The sequence below is a fragment of the Colossoma macropomum genome, unplaced genomic scaffold (genome assembly GCF_904425465.1).
Source record: "Colossoma macropomum unplaced genomic scaffold, Colossoma_macropomum, whole genome shotgun sequence".
Classification (NCBI taxonomy): domain Eukaryota; kingdom Metazoa; phylum Chordata; class Actinopteri; order Characiformes; family Serrasalmidae; genus Colossoma; species Colossoma macropomum.
In genome coordinates this window covers 36984495-37003437 of record NW_023494799.1, presented here as the reverse complement: position 1 = coordinate 37003437, position 18943 = coordinate 36984495, and the positions used below count along the sequence as shown (strand labels likewise).

At 40.0% G+C, this 18943-nt stretch overlaps 1 protein-coding gene across 1 annotated transcript in view; it reads right to left on the bottom strand.

The window, feature by feature from the left end:
* Positions 1 to 18943, bottom strand: part of cpne7 (copine VII) — a 72164-nt gene that overhangs the window by 15430 nt on the left and 37791 nt on the right. Inside the window, exon 10 of the mRNA XM_036586825.1 lies at positions 14934 to 15067. Within this exon, the coding sequence (XP_036442718.1) occupies positions 14934 to 15067 (134 nt within the window). The remainder of the gene's footprint in view (positions 1 to 14933; positions 15068 to 18943) is intronic.

Sequence of the window (18943 nt, the reverse complement as noted above, 5' to 3'; positions counted from 1 at the left end):
TCAGTGTTACTGCAGTGCTGAGGATGATCCATCACCCAAATAGTACCTGCTCTGTGAGGGTCCATGGGGGTCCTGACCACTGAAGAACAGGGTAAAAGGGGGCTAACAAAGTATGCAGAGAAACAGATGGACTACAGTCTGTAACTGTAGAACTACAAAGTGCACCTATATAGTAAGTGGAGATGATAAAATGGACAATGAGCGTAGAAACAAGGAGGTGGTCATAATGTTATGCCTGATCTGTGTTTACAGGCTATCAATAAAGGTAAACAGCAAGATAATGTTTAATGTAACTGTAAAATTATACGTCACATAAAATGTGACAGTTCTGCAAGTAAGTATATTGTGCTTTGCTACTAAAAAAGTGCAACATGACCATGTCGCTAAGGACACCATGTTGAGGACGTGAGATGGCAGAGAAGGCAGAGATAGCCAGCTCTGGTATGACTTTATCGCTAATTAGACTAATTACTCCAGCTGATGTTGGGCAAGTCCAGAAAAAGTGAAAATATATTTCGCAGACAAAGTGACATGTTGGCACACTGAGCAAAAATACCTCCGGTAGAAGATGACAAGTTCTCATCAGGATTCAACACTGTACTGGTTAATGTTAGGTCATTAGCTCCTGAGGAGGCATCCTGGTACTTACGCAACATGAAAACCTTCTGTTTTCCTGTGGCTATTTTTAAATGATAAACCATCCAGTGTGGTCATTTAAAATGTAAGCTACAGCGCTATGCTAATTTGCTGAAGTCTGTTTATTTCCCTTTTTGTAGAGAGCTGGTTTCAAGTGGTCTTCCCACCTTGGAATGGAAGATTGCTGACAAACTAGCAAATGTTAGCCAGCCTAGAATACCCAAATACTAGCTAGTTAGGTAGCATTAGCTACAGCTTTTCTAAAATAATTGTGTAATTTTATGCACTTTATGTGGATACTATATGAAAAATCAAAGTATTGTACCTTCCTTCATACTTGTGTAACTTCACCAGCTAGCCTACATGTCTCATTCAGTCAGAAATAAAGAGCAACACAGTTTGACCAAACATCAACCATGCAGGCTATAGTGAAAACAGGTACAGAAGATGAGAATGAAAAATAAATGTAATATGAAACAGGGATATGCTAAACCAGGCTAATGACTTCATCCTTAGAAAAAAAAAAACACTTTATATTAAGTGTCTCTAATAACTGTGTAGTTACATGTGAACAACATGTGCAACAACAATGTAACTACTAATGATTTAGTCACTGTTACAGATAGATTATAGAAGTACAGCTTATGTAATTACACATGTGTATCAACATTTTTGCCTCATGTAATTACACACATGTATCTTAATAGTTGTAACAGTTTATTCTCTCTCATGTAATTACACAAGGGTAATAACAGAAATGTAATTACATTTGTAATCAGACTGGAACAACATTTTTTTAGATTTTTTTTTTCCAGTAGTAAAAGGAAGTATGTAATAATTTACATTAAGGCATTACTTACACTGTATCTGCCAGCTTTCATAACATTTAGCTAGCATTTATGTTGCTAGTGCTGTGACACTGTAACCAGTTTCAGCTTTAAACCATTCTGTAATGTGACAGAACAGCAGATGACCCCTTATCTTAAAATGTAACTTTTATTCATATTGATTAAATGTGTTGTATTAACCCCCAAACAATGTTTATATTACCACTCTATTATTACACAGTACCTACATAACAACTAGGAACTGTCCACTTATGTAACTTTAACACTACACTACAGGAAAGTTCCTGTATAGAAGATGCACTTGTGTAGTTACATTAAGCAAATCTAATGTTGATACATGTGTAATTACATAGGCTGTACTTCTGTAATCCATCTGTAATATTGACTAAATCATCAGTAGTTACAGTGTTGTTGCATGTGGTATTCATGTGTAACTACACAGTTATTAGAGACAATATAAAGTGGGACCAAAAAAACACTGCCTGACTTTCAGTTCAAGTTTTTTTCTTAAAAACAATTTCCCAAAAGCAAGCCCAGCTAAAAACCCACCAACCGAACTGGTCAGCACAAGTCACCAACACAGACCACAGGGGTTCAGGATGTGGCTCAGCACTGTAAAGGGGCTAATCCAGCTTTTAATGAAAGCCCTGAGGACAGGGGGACAACCCGCAGCGAGCCAGGCAGCAGGGATGGGGTGAAATTAGTCATATCCACTGGCCAGAAGCACATTTGCTCTGACAACAGATCAGAACAAATGCAAAAATAAACTGCATCAGGGTGAGGCCGGCGCGTCAAGATTAGTTAATTATTTTCGGTCCAGTAGGTGAGTCATGGTGCCGGGGGCCAAAAAAAGGGCTTCTGGCTCCACTCTATGCTGACAGACAGCGTGTGCACAGAGACATATGTGTGCATGTGTGTATACACAGCCAAACACACACCAATACACTTTAAATGGAAAAGAAAGGAAAGCAAATCTTAATCTGTTTATACTTTTATCTCCAGTGTTCCCCAGTTCACCAGACTGGTGTTTATTTACCAAGTAGGGATGCATGATGTTAGCAGGATTATACAGAGAGATTCACTCGAAAGAGGCCCCGGATATTCTGTAATAACTCTCTCTAGGATGAAGCAATCTGAACGAAACAATGTGCAATGTGTTCCTCAGTATATGGAGCTTGAACAAGCTGGAATGCCCCTGCGTCAGAGCGATGAAGTAGGCACCAGACAGCCGTCGCCACGTTTAACCTCCGTTTGCAATTTGCGGGTGCATACCCCCGTACCCCTTCACTCAGTCACTCAACTTCTCATCAGGATCGTGGTGTACAGTATTGAGCAGCGCATCAAGGTAGGTTGCGTATTTTTTTGGTTCAGGTTGCTTCATCCGAACGGGAGTCAGCACAGAATATTCGGGGCCTCTTTCGAGTGAATCTCCCTAATAATTGCTTTAAAAAGTATCAGCATCAGACAGATGTTTAGATTTTTACCAATATTTCAAACCAACATATTTATTGTACTCCAGAAGAGAAGAACATTTAGGTGACGCTGGGCAACAGCTAGGGTGCTAGGTTCACACATGATGCCATAGAAGAAGCATTTTTGGGTCCTTATGGAACTTTTCAATAGATAGTTCTTTAAAGAACCATTTTTTGAATGTGATGTGTGAGTGTGAAGAACCTTAATTAGGTTGAAAGAGCTCCCACATAATGTAAATGTTCTTGGAAGAATTGCTTAAATTACTAAAGAGCCCTTATTTGATGTGAAGGTTCTGTATACCTTCAAAAGGTTCTTCACTCTTGCACATCTCATTTGCAAAAATTGTTCTTCTATGGCAGGGGTGGGGAACTCGGGTCTTGGAGGGCTAGATTCCTGCACAATTTGGAGAATTTACATGCGGACTCAACTCATCAGTTAATCACCTGGTTTAGGTGTGCTACAGAAAAGAAAGCACCAAACTGCTGGACTCGGGCCCTTAGTTCCCCTGTTCTGTGGCACTGGTCAAAAACCCTTTATGTCACCCTTTTTTTAAATCTGCTGTGCAAAAATGTTAGCATTTTATTACTTTTACTGCATTAGTAACCCTGTAGAACTAAATCGCTGCTGTCAGAACAAAACCTTGTATCTCCATTTTTGTCATTTTTCTGTTTTTGACATGAATTAAAAATGCCTGTTGGCCTTTACATTGTGTGTAAACTTCATGATGAATGAACCAAAAGAAACGGCCCAAAATGAGTTGGAAAAAAGTCTGGTTCCATTGACTTGCATGCAAAGTAAGTTTTTTCCTTCTCCTGTAAAGTTACTATTCGGAGACACAAGGTTTTCTTCTGATAACAGTGATATGTTAAATGTTGTTATATTTCTCCAATTTACAGTTTGTAAATGTTTGCCAATCAAGAGATACAAACATGAAAAACACCAAATATCAGTATTGGCCCATATTGGTGTATCTACTCCTAAGCATCAGTGCTATTTGTGCTATAAGTGTCCTGTCTCCTTCACGTGTACAGGGTGCATTATGACAAGATTAAATCAATATCTACCCATTTTTGCCATCATTATCAAATAAATAAATGAAAATCTTGTTATATAAAATTCCTCCAGGCTTATGTGTATCTTATGCCACTGGAGGCCTAAACAGATGCAGGAGGCAAAGAGGAGGCACACTAAGGGCGCTTTCAAATGATAAGCAGAAGCAGCAGCTTCGCACTGGTGATGCTTTTGCTGGCCTACAGAGAGAGCGGTGCCTCTTCACCTTGATGGAACGCTACCTTGAACATTGCGCACCATATGGATTTGCCATTTTGACGCCTTGCCACTGCACTGAAAGTTCAATCTAATTCGACTTTGACCCAGATTGCCGTTTAACCCTCCAAAGCCCAGCCAATGAGACAAAAGGTTTGTTTGACTTAATGTGGCACTGTGCAGACCGTTCACCGCCTGGCTTGGTACAAATTTTATTTTGTCCAACTTGGGTCAGCGTCACTGGTGTGTCACAGTGACATACAGCAGTACAATCAGGCAGCTGCAGTTTTCAGAGCCAGACACTGCAGACAAATCTTAATCCTCATTGGGGTTAGAAGTGTCGCCAACAACCATGTAGACTCACACTGTAATGAATACAGCATATAACCTATTAAAATTTGTACATGCAAAATTCAGATTTCTATTCTTCAAAGAGATGTTATGTCTGATATGTGAATGGAGTGAGAGCTGCCGGCTCACGTGAGGTGCCGCTAGGGAAAACTGCCAGGCTCTATTCTAAGCTCCTTCTCCAACTGCAACCAGCTATTCTTGCTTTTTATCCAAAACAAGCCCAGAATGTTATGTATGATGTATGACCAACTTTTTTCATTGGATCTTCATCTTCATAACATAACGACCAGCTCTGCTTTGTTTTAAACTGAGATAAACTGCAAAACTGCATTTGAAGAACTTGTGCTGATCTGCAGTGTGTGTGTGCTGATGGCGCAGCCCAGCTTAAACCCAGTGGTGCGCAAGTCAGCAGTGCGCGCACCAGTTTTACAGTGAGCGAAGCGCAAAAACACTTACCATCTGAAAGCGCCCTAAGGAAGCATTACAAAAAGCGAATAGCAGAAACATTTCTGAAAGGAATCAAACAGACTGTGAGCTTCCACTTGAGTGCAACACAATTGTCTGTCATGCGCATGTGTGTTCCTGAGGGAATGCGAATCATTAAAACAATGTATTCATACTGTTCCTCCTGCCTCTAGTGTGTGTGTGTGTGTGTGTGTGTGTGTGTGTGTTAATAAATGCATTCTCACTTTAGAGAGAATATATGTAACCCCAAAAAAACAGTGTTATTTAACTGACCTTGTTTCACAACCAATCTTAAACCAATTTTCATTAGTTTATTACTGGAAACGTTCTGGAGAACAATTTGGTGAAAAATTAATAAATAAATTAATAAAAATATCATTTTTACTTTTAGCTCATATGGTCATCGGCCAACTGAAACTGAACCGAATACTTGTTTGTGTGATGAAAGTGTCCACTAGATACAGTCGTCTGAAAAATTTGTCAAAATGCAAGTTGTGTTGATTTTCTGTGATAATATGTTAATACCACCACGACCCAGAAGGATAAGCAGTTTAGATGATGTATGTATGTATGTATGTATGTAATATGTTAATACATTCTCTACAGAGAACACATTTCGCACATTTTAATGCACATTTGCTGTTTATTTGGAAAAACATATTGAGGAAAGAAAACATAAAATATGGTCTATGCAAACATTATAGCATATTGTAGATTTTATGCTTCAATTTTTTTCCCAATACATTAAACGCAGCAAAGGAATAAAAGTTGTGCACTAAAATTCGCATTAAAAATGGCATATTTATATTTGTTTCTCTCTAGTTCTCTCTAGTTAACTGATTTTACACTTAGAAAACCAACAAAACTGTACTCTGTATGTAGTGTTTATTTCAACCATAATGCAATTTGACTGGGGGTATTCAAACTTTTGCATATGACTGTATATTTGAGAAGATATTCATTATTAAAAGACACATATCACTCTATAACAGAAGATGTGTGCCTGTCATGCCCATGTATGGAAATCTGGGTCTAAGCCATTTTACTCTAAGGAAAAAATGAACAGCATTTTTGAAGATTGCTGCTATAACACCCTGTATGTTTCAAACTGGATCGTCTGGATTATGAGGTTAGTAAAGAGTCGAAACATGAATATCGCTACATGCAAGCTAACACTGCTGCACGTTTAACTGTCATCATATAACTGGCAACTTCACCAAAGTACCCCACACAAACAAACAACCTTCATCAAATGTGGTAGTTAAGCAGCAGTAGCACAGTTATTATGGTGTAATATTGTTTAATAAGTTCAATACTAGTCTTACTTTCATGCAACTGATATCTGCTTCATTTAGATTGGCTATGATGGGAAACAAACAAATGCAAGTTGCAAAAGTCACTGGATTGAAAAAAGCTTTGTGAAGTTAATGGCATAACATCTTTAAAAGTTATTCAAATGGAGAATCTGATGCACTATTTTCGGTTGTAGCCCCATTTTGAAAATCACCTGCCTCTGCACATCATGCTAAAACAGCGCTGTGTGCTTGGTTATTTTGCATGTCAGGCAAATGGCCTTTCCTGACAAATCAGGCAGTTCTTGGCCACATTAAGTGAAGAAAAGCACCAGAGTCTCTGACGACTGTCTGGCTTGTGAGACTAACGACCGACACCAACACATGACAGTGTGTGAAAATTATGCTCAGTTGTCCATGAAAAAAGTTGACCAGAGTTCAACTTTTTGTAAATCCTACTTCACCAGCCAATAGGAGACAGCCTGGGGCAGGGTCCAGTCTCATGGATGTTAAATAAAATGGAGAAGTGATGAATTGCACAAATCCAGGGGCCGGACTCTCAAAGCTTCGTGGAGGTTACTAACAACAGCCTTTGTAAGGGCTAAACAGAGGTAGCTGTGGCATAACCTCTGGGATAAACCTTAAAGGGAACATTGCACGTCAGCTGTTTTGCTATCTACCAGTGACAGACAGCATTTTAATATACACACAGCAAGTGGGAAAAGAGCGAGGAAACCTACCTGGTACAGCATTACACTCGGTCCAGTGCAAACAATAGCGAAACCTTACATGTCACATTATTTTTTATGTTTTATAAATGCATACGTGCATAACCTGACTATGATAACCTGATGAGTCTGGGGGTTTATGTTACTACTTAATAAAGGAAAAAACTGACTTCTATGGCATTCAGTTACATAACCATGATCAGAAAAAATGTAATGGACAAGTTTTCTTTAATTTATATTGTGGTTTATTTAATATTGTATTATGACAATTATTGTAATAACTTTGCCAATTTTGCTCTTTAAAAAGTGATATATATATATATATATATATATATATATATATATATAGAAACAGAAAAAATCACTATTATCACTATTATTATTTGCTATTAAGCAAAGTCAACATTATTGTTGGCTAAATTTAAATATTGTCTGCTATGACTTTTGACTGCTTTTCTGTTGAATTCATTGCAGTTTACAATAAGTGGGAGAGTTCTCTTCATGACGTTCCTGAAAGATTATAAATATTTCCTGCTTTCATCCTGCTAGGACTACTCTGAGGCCTACACTGATGCATACATCACATGTGATGATCTAATAAAGTGGTGCCTGAAATGTTTTGAGAAACGCTGGAGTTATGACTGAGGTTGGAAAGATATGATTGTCCTAGTGGGTTATGACTGCCTTATACGCTTTAAGAATGCAGCCCAGGAACTGTACAGTCTGAACCTAAAGATCTACACCGATCAGGCATAACATTATGACCACCTCCTTGTTTCTACGCTCATTGTCCATTTTATCAGCTCTGCTTACTATATAGGTGCACTTTGTAGTTCTACAGTTACAGACTGTAGTCCATCTGTTTCTCTGCATACTTTGTTAGCCCCCTTTTACCCTGTTCTTCAGTGGTCAGGACCCCCATGGACCCTCACAGAGCAGGTAGTATTTGGGTGGTGGATCATTCTCAGCACTGCAGTAACACTGACGTGGTGGTGGTGTGTTAGTGTGTGTTGTGCTGGTATGAGTGGATCAGACACAGCAGTGCTGCTGGAGTTTTTAAACACCGTGTCCACTCACTGTCCACTCTATTAGACACTCCGACCTTGTCAGTCCACCTTGTAGATGTAAAGTCAGAGACGATAGCTCATCTGCTGCTGCTCAGTTTGTGTTGGTCATCCTCTAGTCCTTCATCAGTGGTCACAGGACGCTGCCCACAGGACGCTGCTGGCTGGATATTTTTGGTTGGTGGACCATTCTCAGTCCAGCAGTGACACTGAGGTGTTTAAAACTCCAGCAGCACTGCTGTGTCTGATCCACTCAGACCAGCACAACACACACTAACACACCACCACCACATTAGTGTTACTGCAGTGCTGAGAATGATCCATCACCCAAATAGTACCTGCTCTGTGAGGGTCCATGGGGGTCCTGACCACTGAAGAACAGGGTAAAAGGGGGCTAACAAAGTATGCAGAGAAACAGATGGACTACAGTCTGTAACTGTAGAACTACAAAGTGCACCTATATAGTAAGCAGAGCTGATAAAATGGACAATGAGCGTGGAAACAAGGAGGTGGTCATAATGTTATGCCTGATCGGTGTAGATCTTTAGGTTCAGACTGTACAGTTCCTGGGCTGCATTCTTAAAGCGTATAAGGCAGTCATAACCCACTAGAACAATCATATCTTTCCAACCTCAGTCATAACTCCAGCGTTTCTCAAAACATTTCAGGCACCACTTTATTAGATCATCACATGTGATGTATGCGTCAGTGTAGGCCTCAGAGTAGTCCTAGCAGGATAAAAGCAGGAAATATTTATAATCTTTCAGGAACGTCATGAAGAGAACTCTCCCACTTATTGTAAACTGCAATGAATTCAACCGAAAAGCAATCAAAAGTCATAGCAGACAATATTTAAATTTAGCCAACAATAATGTTCACTTTGCTTAATAGCAGTAATAATAATAGTGATAATAGTGATTTTTTTCTGTTTTTATGCCTGATTGGTGTATACGATTTAATGTACCCACACGTGTCTTGTTTGCTTAGTTTTGTGAAGAACTGTGAGGAGTTTTCATTTACAGGCATTTATTTATCTGCTCACATGATTGCCAGTCTGGTGGGAAATAAACGTGAACCTCCAACTCGTATCAGTGCGTTTCTTGATGGATACGAAAATGTCCTTGTGAACGCGGCCTAAAGCACAGAAGCAGGAGACAGCTGTGAGAACCAGCAACAGAGCTGCTAATGAGAACCTGATAAATATGGAGATTTGATTGGACAATGTGGCATCTCATTCTCACTTATTTCTCTCATGCGTGTGAGCAACTCAGGGGGTGGTGCGGTGGTGGGGGTGGTGAGGGGTGATGAGAAAACAAAAAGCTACTCCATCCCACAGGCAATGCCATATTTATCTGCAGGTGATCACCTGGTGTGTGGTCGCCCCCACAGCCAGCGCAGGAAACCCACACAGCGTAGGTGTCCAACCCTGAGGGCTTCAAGCATCCTCAGCCAAACAGGTCTACCTGTTGAACTCGTGTTCCTTTATTCCCTCCATGCATGAAAGTGCATACCTTTCAAAGGCAGACCATTAGAATGAGGCCAATGAGTGTCGATTCACACCATTAACAGCAGAGCGTTTAGCGTCTCTTCAGTGACGTGATCTGTTTGTAGCTCAAACCTTTGTTTGGCTCTTTCTCGCTGTGACGGATCTCATTATGAACGTGCAAGACGCTAATTAACTGGTTCCTCTGAGGTCAATTTGAGTAACCTCAACACAAAGCAAGCTAATATTAAATTAGCCATTCTGAGACCAGCACAACCAGGAACATCAAAACAAAGGAAGGTCAGGGGAAATCAAGAATGATGTGCTGAATCCACTGAAAAGCCATATGTTGAAGCATACTGTAGTGCAGGCAGTGTAATCAGTTCACAGATAGGAAAAGCAAGCAGAACTGAGTCTTGAGAAGTTCAGAGCTGCTTTGTGTTGTCCACAGCTTTCAGTTTCACTGGTTCAGTGGTTCTCCAGTGGTTTTTTAAACCAACCTAATCTTTATCTGCCAAATCTGTGGTATATGGTTGATTACAGTAAACAATAATAATGCATTTTCATGTGTTTACATGTTCTTAGAAATCCTGTTTACTTGAAACTCATTTGTAATAGAAGCCAATGGACAATTGTTGAATTCTTTCAATAAACGTCTGAAATACATGATACACAACACAAACTGGAGTTATGAAATAAACATGGAGCTCCTCTTCCTTCATATCTAACTTCCTATGAGTGTCCTTCTCCATCTTCTATCCCCTGTGACAAAATTATTGCACCCTTTCACCTATTCATCTCCTCCCTTTTTCTCAGTCTTATCTCTGTTCAACAAAGGGGGGGTCTTCTAGATTAAAACAGAAGCTCTACAGAACTCCAGCCCAGGTTCTGAGTTCTGTTCCCTTCTAAAGTCATACTACAGCTGTATTGAAGATGTAGTTTGAACTAGTCTGATCTCTAAAAGTTATATATATATATATATATATATATATATATATATGTATATATATATACACAGATAATTATACAGATTTAAAACTTGAAATTAAAAATACAAAATCTTACATGGTGTTGTCTATGTACCCATGTTTTGTTTGCTTAATTTATTGTGATATCTATTATATTGCTCAGGAATTAACATGGCTGTACAAATCTTCATTACTTCACACACTTATATATCTATTAATATCATATATGTACGCACGGATGCCCTTGTGCACACACATATGCTTACACATTCATATGTTTTTGTTTTATGTGTTATGTCGATGCTGATATTTAGGTCATTTGATGTTTGTTTTATGTCATTATTATGTTGTATATTATTTTGTATTTTCCATAATTGAAATAAGCCTATTAGGGTTTTTTGTCTCTCCCTGCACTGTGTGTTATCTTTGCCTATTTGTGTGTATTTTTAAATCGTGCAAAAATAAATTACAACCTACAAACTATCTTACAAATGTATCAACATCGTTTCTTATCTTTTCTAAATACAGGAAAAAATGTCAAAATTACCCTCGTGGAAATCGACTCTATACTATAGATGCAGCAGACAGAGCGCTGAAAACCGCTGAAGAGCTCCATTAATAAGCTACTTTGCTGATTGAGATGTTAACACGGTGCTGCAGTTGGTTTGGATTTCTCACTATTGTCTTTGTGCTGTCCTCTGGGGCTGAGTGTTGTCAAGGCTGGGAGTCTCTAATAGGCTACAGTCTGCTGGCATAGGGACCATGCTCAGTGCCAGGGGCTGGCATGATGTGCCGTGCCACCGGTTGTTAGGACACAGCCTGGAGGAGAGGCCCAGGCTCCTGCAGCCTCTGTCATCTGATCAGACAGCCCACTGACACCTTCACAAGCTGTCGGGACGCTCCGGGCTCATCAAGCAGCGGCTCCAGCAGTGGCGGCAGCAGCAGCGGCGCTAACAGCAAAGCAGTGCAGCGTATAGACAAACAGTGTCTCAAATACCAACAGAGCCTCCAGCCATGCTAACCGGAGATTTCCCTGGAGTCCGCCCCCCTGGCTTGATGTTCGTCTAGGTTGTTTCACTTAGTCTTGTTTTGGCAGTAACAAACACCTCCCTGGCTCGTCACTGGAAGAGTTGTGAAAGTGGCTGGACAGCTCTGACACTCCGACAGCTCTATAAGCATTAGTTTCCAGGGCTAAAAGGCTCTGTCTGTGTAGTAGTATACATGCAGTCTCACTGGCTAATTTTGGAACAAATTAGCCCATAGCGTCTCATTTAGATTTGATCGATTCAGTCAAATCTTGGCCTAAGTACAATTCATTGACAAGACACTTAAAACCCTGATTAAAAAATGAAAGACTTTAGAAATACTTTCTTTCAGCATGCAGCGTAAACAGCCTCCTGAGCAGAGTAATTGAATGGAGTGGAGCTTCAGACAGTTCAGCTCCTCGCTCAGCGTTCTATAGTCATTCTGCTCCAACTTCACTCCAAGTTTTCCATTTCCTGCTCCTCGCTCCTCACAAGAAAACCTGCTCTGTGTCCACTCCACATGATTCATTCTTATGATGTTCCTTTTAAGTCTTGAACATATGGACAAATCCTAAGTTATAAAGCAGTAAACGATCACTGTGGTCTGCAACTACACATCCAAACAACATATCAGAGCAGGGAAACACATTGCTTTCCAGGCATTAGGAACAACATGCCTTGCAATAATGCAAGATGACTCACCAGTGATGGTCTCTGCTCGAAAAGAAAAGATGCCTGATGATCTTTCATCTGGGCAAACTTGTCAAAAACTTTTCTCTCAAGGTCCACCAGTCCATGAATCAATTCAAGTGATAGCAGAGCAAGGGCAGGCAAGGAGAGCAGAAGAGTGTTTTTAGCTACACTCACAGTTAGCCATGTTTTTCTCTTGAACCTCTCTGGACTGAAGGAGCAGTTTTTGTCCTTTCCAGACTGAATGATGTGGAAATCCTCTGGCTGGTGTGTCCCAATCTCTAATTTCTGCTCTAATGGCTGGTACCAAATGTAACTTTTAATACATTTTCGACTCGACTTATTATATTGCCTTGCAATTAGAAGTGGCTACCACAACTGATGAGGAACAATGGCTAGCTGCGCAGCAATGCCCACACCGTAAACGTCTGGATGTATGTAAATGTTTTATTGGCTGCTCTCAGCTTGAGGCCAACATGATCGTGCCCCACAACTGGTTATTAAAAGCGCGTTGAACATGCGCAGTGTTTTTTTTAACTGCTCACTTGGTTAGACAGATGCTGACGTGCCCCACACTCACTAAACAAAGAATGGAAGGAGAAATAGGTAGCCTACTGGCATTTACACAACACGGAAAATATTTGGAATGTATCGGATGTTCGTGTCATGCGCAACAATATTAGTTACGAAGAAAAAAAAAAATATATATATATATATTTTTTTTTTTTTCTTTGTAACTAATATTGTATATATATATATATATATATATATATATATATATATATATATACATATTGGCTGTTAAACTGCAGATTATTGATCATGTCCACAGCAACATCTGGAGGGGCCAGGCTCCACCGGCCCCTAATGTAGAGACGCCCCTGGTTATTAACCAACACAAGTTAAACGTTCTATGCTGCACAGGCTTTTTTCAGTAGGTACAGGCTTGAAACGATGGCCCAATCACAAGCCAGAAAACTGCAAAGAGTAAACAAATGTACTTTTAACACAATCTTCTTTATCACTCATGCAGCAAAATGGACAACATGAGACAAACGAATGTAATATCTGGAGCAGTATTGGAGCAATTTTGAAGTGGAATAGAGCAACTTTCCATGGCCTGAATTATACTTCTGCAGCAGAAGACTCCACAGACAGCACACAAACCTTAAGAAAGCATTTTAGCAGTCATAGTTAGTGCTTCTGTCATGGCAGTATTCTTTGTACTATGATGGCTGTAGAGGTGTACCTGCAAGTCTCCCCTTAAATTCAGTCTTTGTGAATAAAGCACCCCATGCAGTGAGTGCTAAGTTACACAAATTTAGAGGTGCATAAAATGGTACCAGGAGATTCACTCGAAAGAGGCCCTGAATATTCTGTAATAACTCTCTCTAGGGCGAAGCAATTTGAACAAAACAATGTGCAATGTGCTCCTCAGTGTATGGAGCTTCGAACAAGCTGGGATGCTCCTGCATCAGAGTTTTGAGGTGGGCACCAGACAGCGACATTTAACCTCTGTTTGCAACTTGCGGGTGCATACCCCCGTACCCCTTCACTCAGTCACTCAACTTCTCATCAGGATGGTGGTGTACAGTATGCAGTATGCAAGGAGCATGGCAGAAATTGAGTCCTTTTTCGGCAACAGGGTAGTTTCAAAGGGGCTTTGGCCACCACGGTCGCCGGATCTGACACCACCAGATTTGGGGTATGCTCAAAGGAAAAGTCTATCGGAACAAGCCTCACACTGTGGAAGATTTGAAGGAAAACATCCAATGAAATTGCTGCTATTCCACCCGATATGCTTGCCGATACGTTCAGGAACATGGAGTGCCTACGTCAAAATGTGTCTGGCAGAAAACAGAGATCACTTCCAGCATCACATGTAATGCAATCAATTACAGAAACGTCAAGATATGTAGCGTATTCTTTTGGTTCAGATTGCTTCATCCTAACGGGAGTTACAGTAGAATATTCGGGGCCTCTTTCGAGTGAATCTTCCTGGACAATGGTACATAACAAGGCATCAGGTATGAACCAAGCTTAAGTGCTGTCCCAGGACTTTGACAGCTTGGTCTCTGGTGATACCCCAGCCATCTTTGGACTCCAAGACAGCATAAACAGCCTCCCTGTCTCTGAGTAGGTAGGACAGCCCTGCCTCCCCACTCATCACTCAGTGCAGCGCCAGCCAGTGTAAGAGTCTGTTAGCTGACATAGCAGAATGGACAGTTAGCATTCTCCTCCAAGCATATTGAGCTTCATGACTTGAATGAAGCATACTAGCTCTCAACCTCCCAGATTGGTGGCATCGTATGATGCCTAGCTAGCAGATAGAAACTGGCCTCCACTTAAATGGTTGAAAACTAGATAAAAACAACATTAAACAGAAATAATGTCTATTTGAGATTAAGCTATGTTTTGGGGAAATTAGGTTTTCTTACAGCAGTGACTGCAGACTCTACTGAAAGATTCTCATAACATCATAATCATTCAAGCTCAGAACAGCACAGCCAGCATATCTGACAAATTTAGACTGAGAACCACATTGAGTGTAAAGGCCGATACATGATTCCATTTTCCACACAAGAGAGAAGAACATCTCCTCTGATAGGGATCAGCCTTTTCCTGCACAGCCATCAGGACTTACCTGTCATAATCCTGGCAGATCTCGCCCACAGCTATCAAAGCCTTCAGATATTCGTTTGGCTGGTATGGGTTGATGTAGTGCAGTGAGCAGCTATTGCGGGGGTCTCCGTTTGATGCTGTGAAGTCAATGGCAACCTGGAGGAAAAGACAGATCACCAGACATACTGTTAAAACAGCGACAAGGCTGGTTATTGATAGAGTGTATTGTGGCTGTCGTATCAAAAAATTGCAATATTTTTTTTGTATCATGATTTTTTTTTTTTTTAATCACTTGAAGACGCACGCTGCCTTTTACATTGTGACAATATGACCAACAGAAATCAACTAAAATGACTTGGAATGAAATCTGGTTACATTCATGTTCATTAAAGTCTTTTCATTCTCTCTTTTACTTCCTATAAAGTTACCATTTCAGAGATATGAGGTTTCTTTTTTTATGAAAGCAATGATAGACAAGTGTGGTGTAATATTTTCAAAGCTCCAGTTCAGTAAATAGGTCCTAATGGGCAAACATTACTGTTAGAAAACCATCTACACTCTAGGTAATAGAGAGTCTCTGTCTGTCTCTAAGAGGCTCAAATTAGTCGGCAGTCAGTGTGCCTTCAGGGAAGCTGTTTGAAAAAAAAAAATCCTGTACGTCTGTAAAAAAGGCACAGAATGTACTATATGGAAATGTAACCCTGCTCGAGTGCAGTGCCACTTATCAGCATACAATTAACACTTGCTCTAAATGTAATATGTAAAAATGCAAATTGTAAGTGCATCTAATGGTACATAATATGTGAAGGAATTATACAGTAAAATCAAACATAACCCATTAAAAAACACCTGTTTTCCAAAATATGAAAGGCTTGGCACATTAATAAAAGAATACACTGTACTGTGCAAAAGTCAGAGACCACCTTTCATTTATTTTATTTCCAGTCAAAATAGCCATTAAGTACAAGTAATTATTTTGGTAACACTTTACTGTAGGGTGCTGTTCATAAGGCTACATGACAGCTACATAAGCTTGTCATGACAACTGACATAACCCTGCAGAACTGTTTATAAATGCTTATTCCAACAGGCGTCATTTGTCATAAAGGCTACTTTAGCTGACTTTGATCAAAATTGGCAAATGTAACCTGTAAATGTAAAATGTAAATAGCGGATGATGTCTGCTGGAAAAAACACTTATAAACATTTATGTAGGGTTATGTCAGTTGTTAGGAAAAGGTTATGTAGCTGTCATGTAGCCTTATGAACAGCACCCTACAGTAAAGTGTTACCATTATTTTTTCAGAGATGTTACTGAGGAGGTTAGATCAAAAATATAAATAAAATGGACAAAAAAGAAGAAAAATTCCAAATCAAACAATCTGCTACTGCTGGTATTCTCAGAACAGTGGACTGACCACCCCAGAGTCCAGACCTCAATATCATCAAATGTGTTTGGGATCACTTAGAGAAGCAGAAAATGCAGCTTCTAAGACTGAAAATGCTGAAGTGTGAAAAAATACCCCTCCTGATTTCTTTGAAAACTGGAAGCAAGTCTGCTGAAAAGAATGAAAGCAGTAATAAAGGCAAAGAGTGGACACACTAAATACTAGAGGTGGGAACAGGTCTCGAGTCTTGACACTCAAGTCCCGAGTCAGGGCCAAAGTCAAGATAGTCGAGTCTCGAGTCCAGAACAGGTAAATTTTAAGTCACGTCCCAAGTTAATAGTCCTAAATAAGTCAGTTTACACTCATCAGCCAGTTTGAGGCCATAACACTGAATAATGGTCACAGCACTGTTGCCTTTTAATGACAGTAAGTTATTAGTGTATAGCTGTATATTCATTTTTTTAACCCATCCAACTAAAAGACAAAACTGTACACACATAACCATGACGTGCATACTGTATACACAAAGAATAGTGCAACTACACATGCAAAAATGTGAAAAGGTACTATTGAAAAAAAAAAACTTTATATTTTTGGGAACACTGGGTGCATAGGATTAAAATAAAAACTAGCTTAACACTAAAACTAGTTCAGCCAACTAAAAACACCCGCTAGTCTGAATTGAATTTAGACGACGACAGAAATCAAAACTACTGAGCTGAGCAAAGTTTACAGAAAAGCTGAAGTTGACTTTATTTTGCCAGTTTCTTATTTGAATTTTCTGTTCCACCTTAAATGGTGTACTAGTTATGCTCCGGCGCCAAACTGCTGCACCATTTAAGGTGGAACGACAAATTCCAAAATGGAGCTGGCGAATAACAAGTCAGTTTCAGCCTCGTGGTGAATGTTGTGCTTGTTTTACCTGCAGAAGCTGTTAAAATCAGTTTTGCAACTATGAGGAAAACGGTCAGTTCGCCTGGTGAGTTTCTCCAGTAAGAGTTTAAGTGCTGAGCGAAGGTGCATTGAGGCTGTTGATGCTTCGCTTGTTTCTAACTTATGGAGTTGAACTTGAGCTCTAACGCTTCACTTGTCTTCCAAAATAAAATAAGCCGAGCGTAAACACGGTAACAGACGTCTGATGACGCTGCTGTGTATCAGATTTATGGCAGGAAACTAATCCATTCACATGAAAAGTAACCAGCTGTGTAGCTGTCTGCAGTCAGACTCTCTCCACATCTCTTCCACTTTGGGTCTCAAGTCCTTCCGAGTCATAAGGCTGAAGTCCAAGTCAAAGTCCGAGTCATAGGTGTTGAAGTCTAAGACGAGTCGCAAGACTTTCTCGATTTTCTCAAGTTGAGTTTCAAGTCATCAAATTCATGACTCGAGTTGGACTCGAATTCAAGTCATATGGCTCGAGTCCACACCTCTGCTAAATACTGAAAAATGTACATTATACTTGTATGATTTCTGTTTTTTTCCTAACTCTCACAATTATAACTTTATGGCTATTTTGACTGGAAATGAAATACATGAAGAGTAGTCTCTGACTTTTGCTCAGTACTGTAAACTTATTATTTCATGTTCTTATTCCTTTCCCTCTGCATCCCCTATAAGGCCCTCGCCCCTACCACTTAGCCCTTAGCCCTCTGTTTTGCGCGTTCATGTCTAGGGGTAGGGTGTCCCAATTTTTGTTGAGATAGAGGGGTAGGGCGAAGTGTTGGGGCTACATGTCATTTCAATGTATTATGGTCCTTTTCTTCATAACAAGCATAAAAAATTGCTAACTGCATGCTAATGTCTCGGTAGCTAGCTAGCTAACTTTCCTGTTCCACCTTAAATAGTCCAGCAGTTCTGACGCCTGAAGCACCAGAATGTAACTGCTGCACCATTTAAGGTGGAACGGGAAAATTCGAACAAGAAGCTGGCGAATAGCTGACTTCAGCTTCGTATCACCAAAGAATTAGCGGTGGGCGATAATAAATAATTGTCTTATACCCCCTCTTTAAAAGTATATGATTCCCTAAATGTAACTAAAGACCAGCAGTGAGGTTGCTGAACTTTTCCCTCCTCTGCTATCACTGAAGACGGGCTGGGTCGCCTACAGAGCAGCACTAGTAGCTGTTAATGAAGTAATGGTTTTAATTTGAAGGTTGTCCCATTTTGTAGGGCAAGATTTCAGCCACTACCCTGTAACTCAGTTCCAAGGGGTCAGAGTGACACTCGAAAACAAGGGGTAGGGGTAAAAAGAAGAAATGGGATTGGGCCTAAATATTCACTTGTTAATGTTCTAAACTGTCCCGTTAATTTCTCACAGAGTGTATAAGATGAAGAATGGCAAAGAAAGGGACGGGTAGAGGTTTTAATTTGCTCAAGACGTCGCCTCTAGCAGAGCACGCCTGCGCAACAATGATTCACATTCACACTCTGTGGGAAAACTCAAAGCGGCAGCTATCCAGCGACGACGATGAAAAATGGCCTAATGCGTTTTAGCAAATGTTGTAACATTTAATCCACAGTGCTGTTGCAGAGCATGATAAAGGGCAAAAAAACAATGGGAACATGAACTAAAGGTTTTGCTGAATCTAAAGTGAGCTTATTTTCATATTACGGTCTACATCAATCAGGCATAACATTATGACCACCT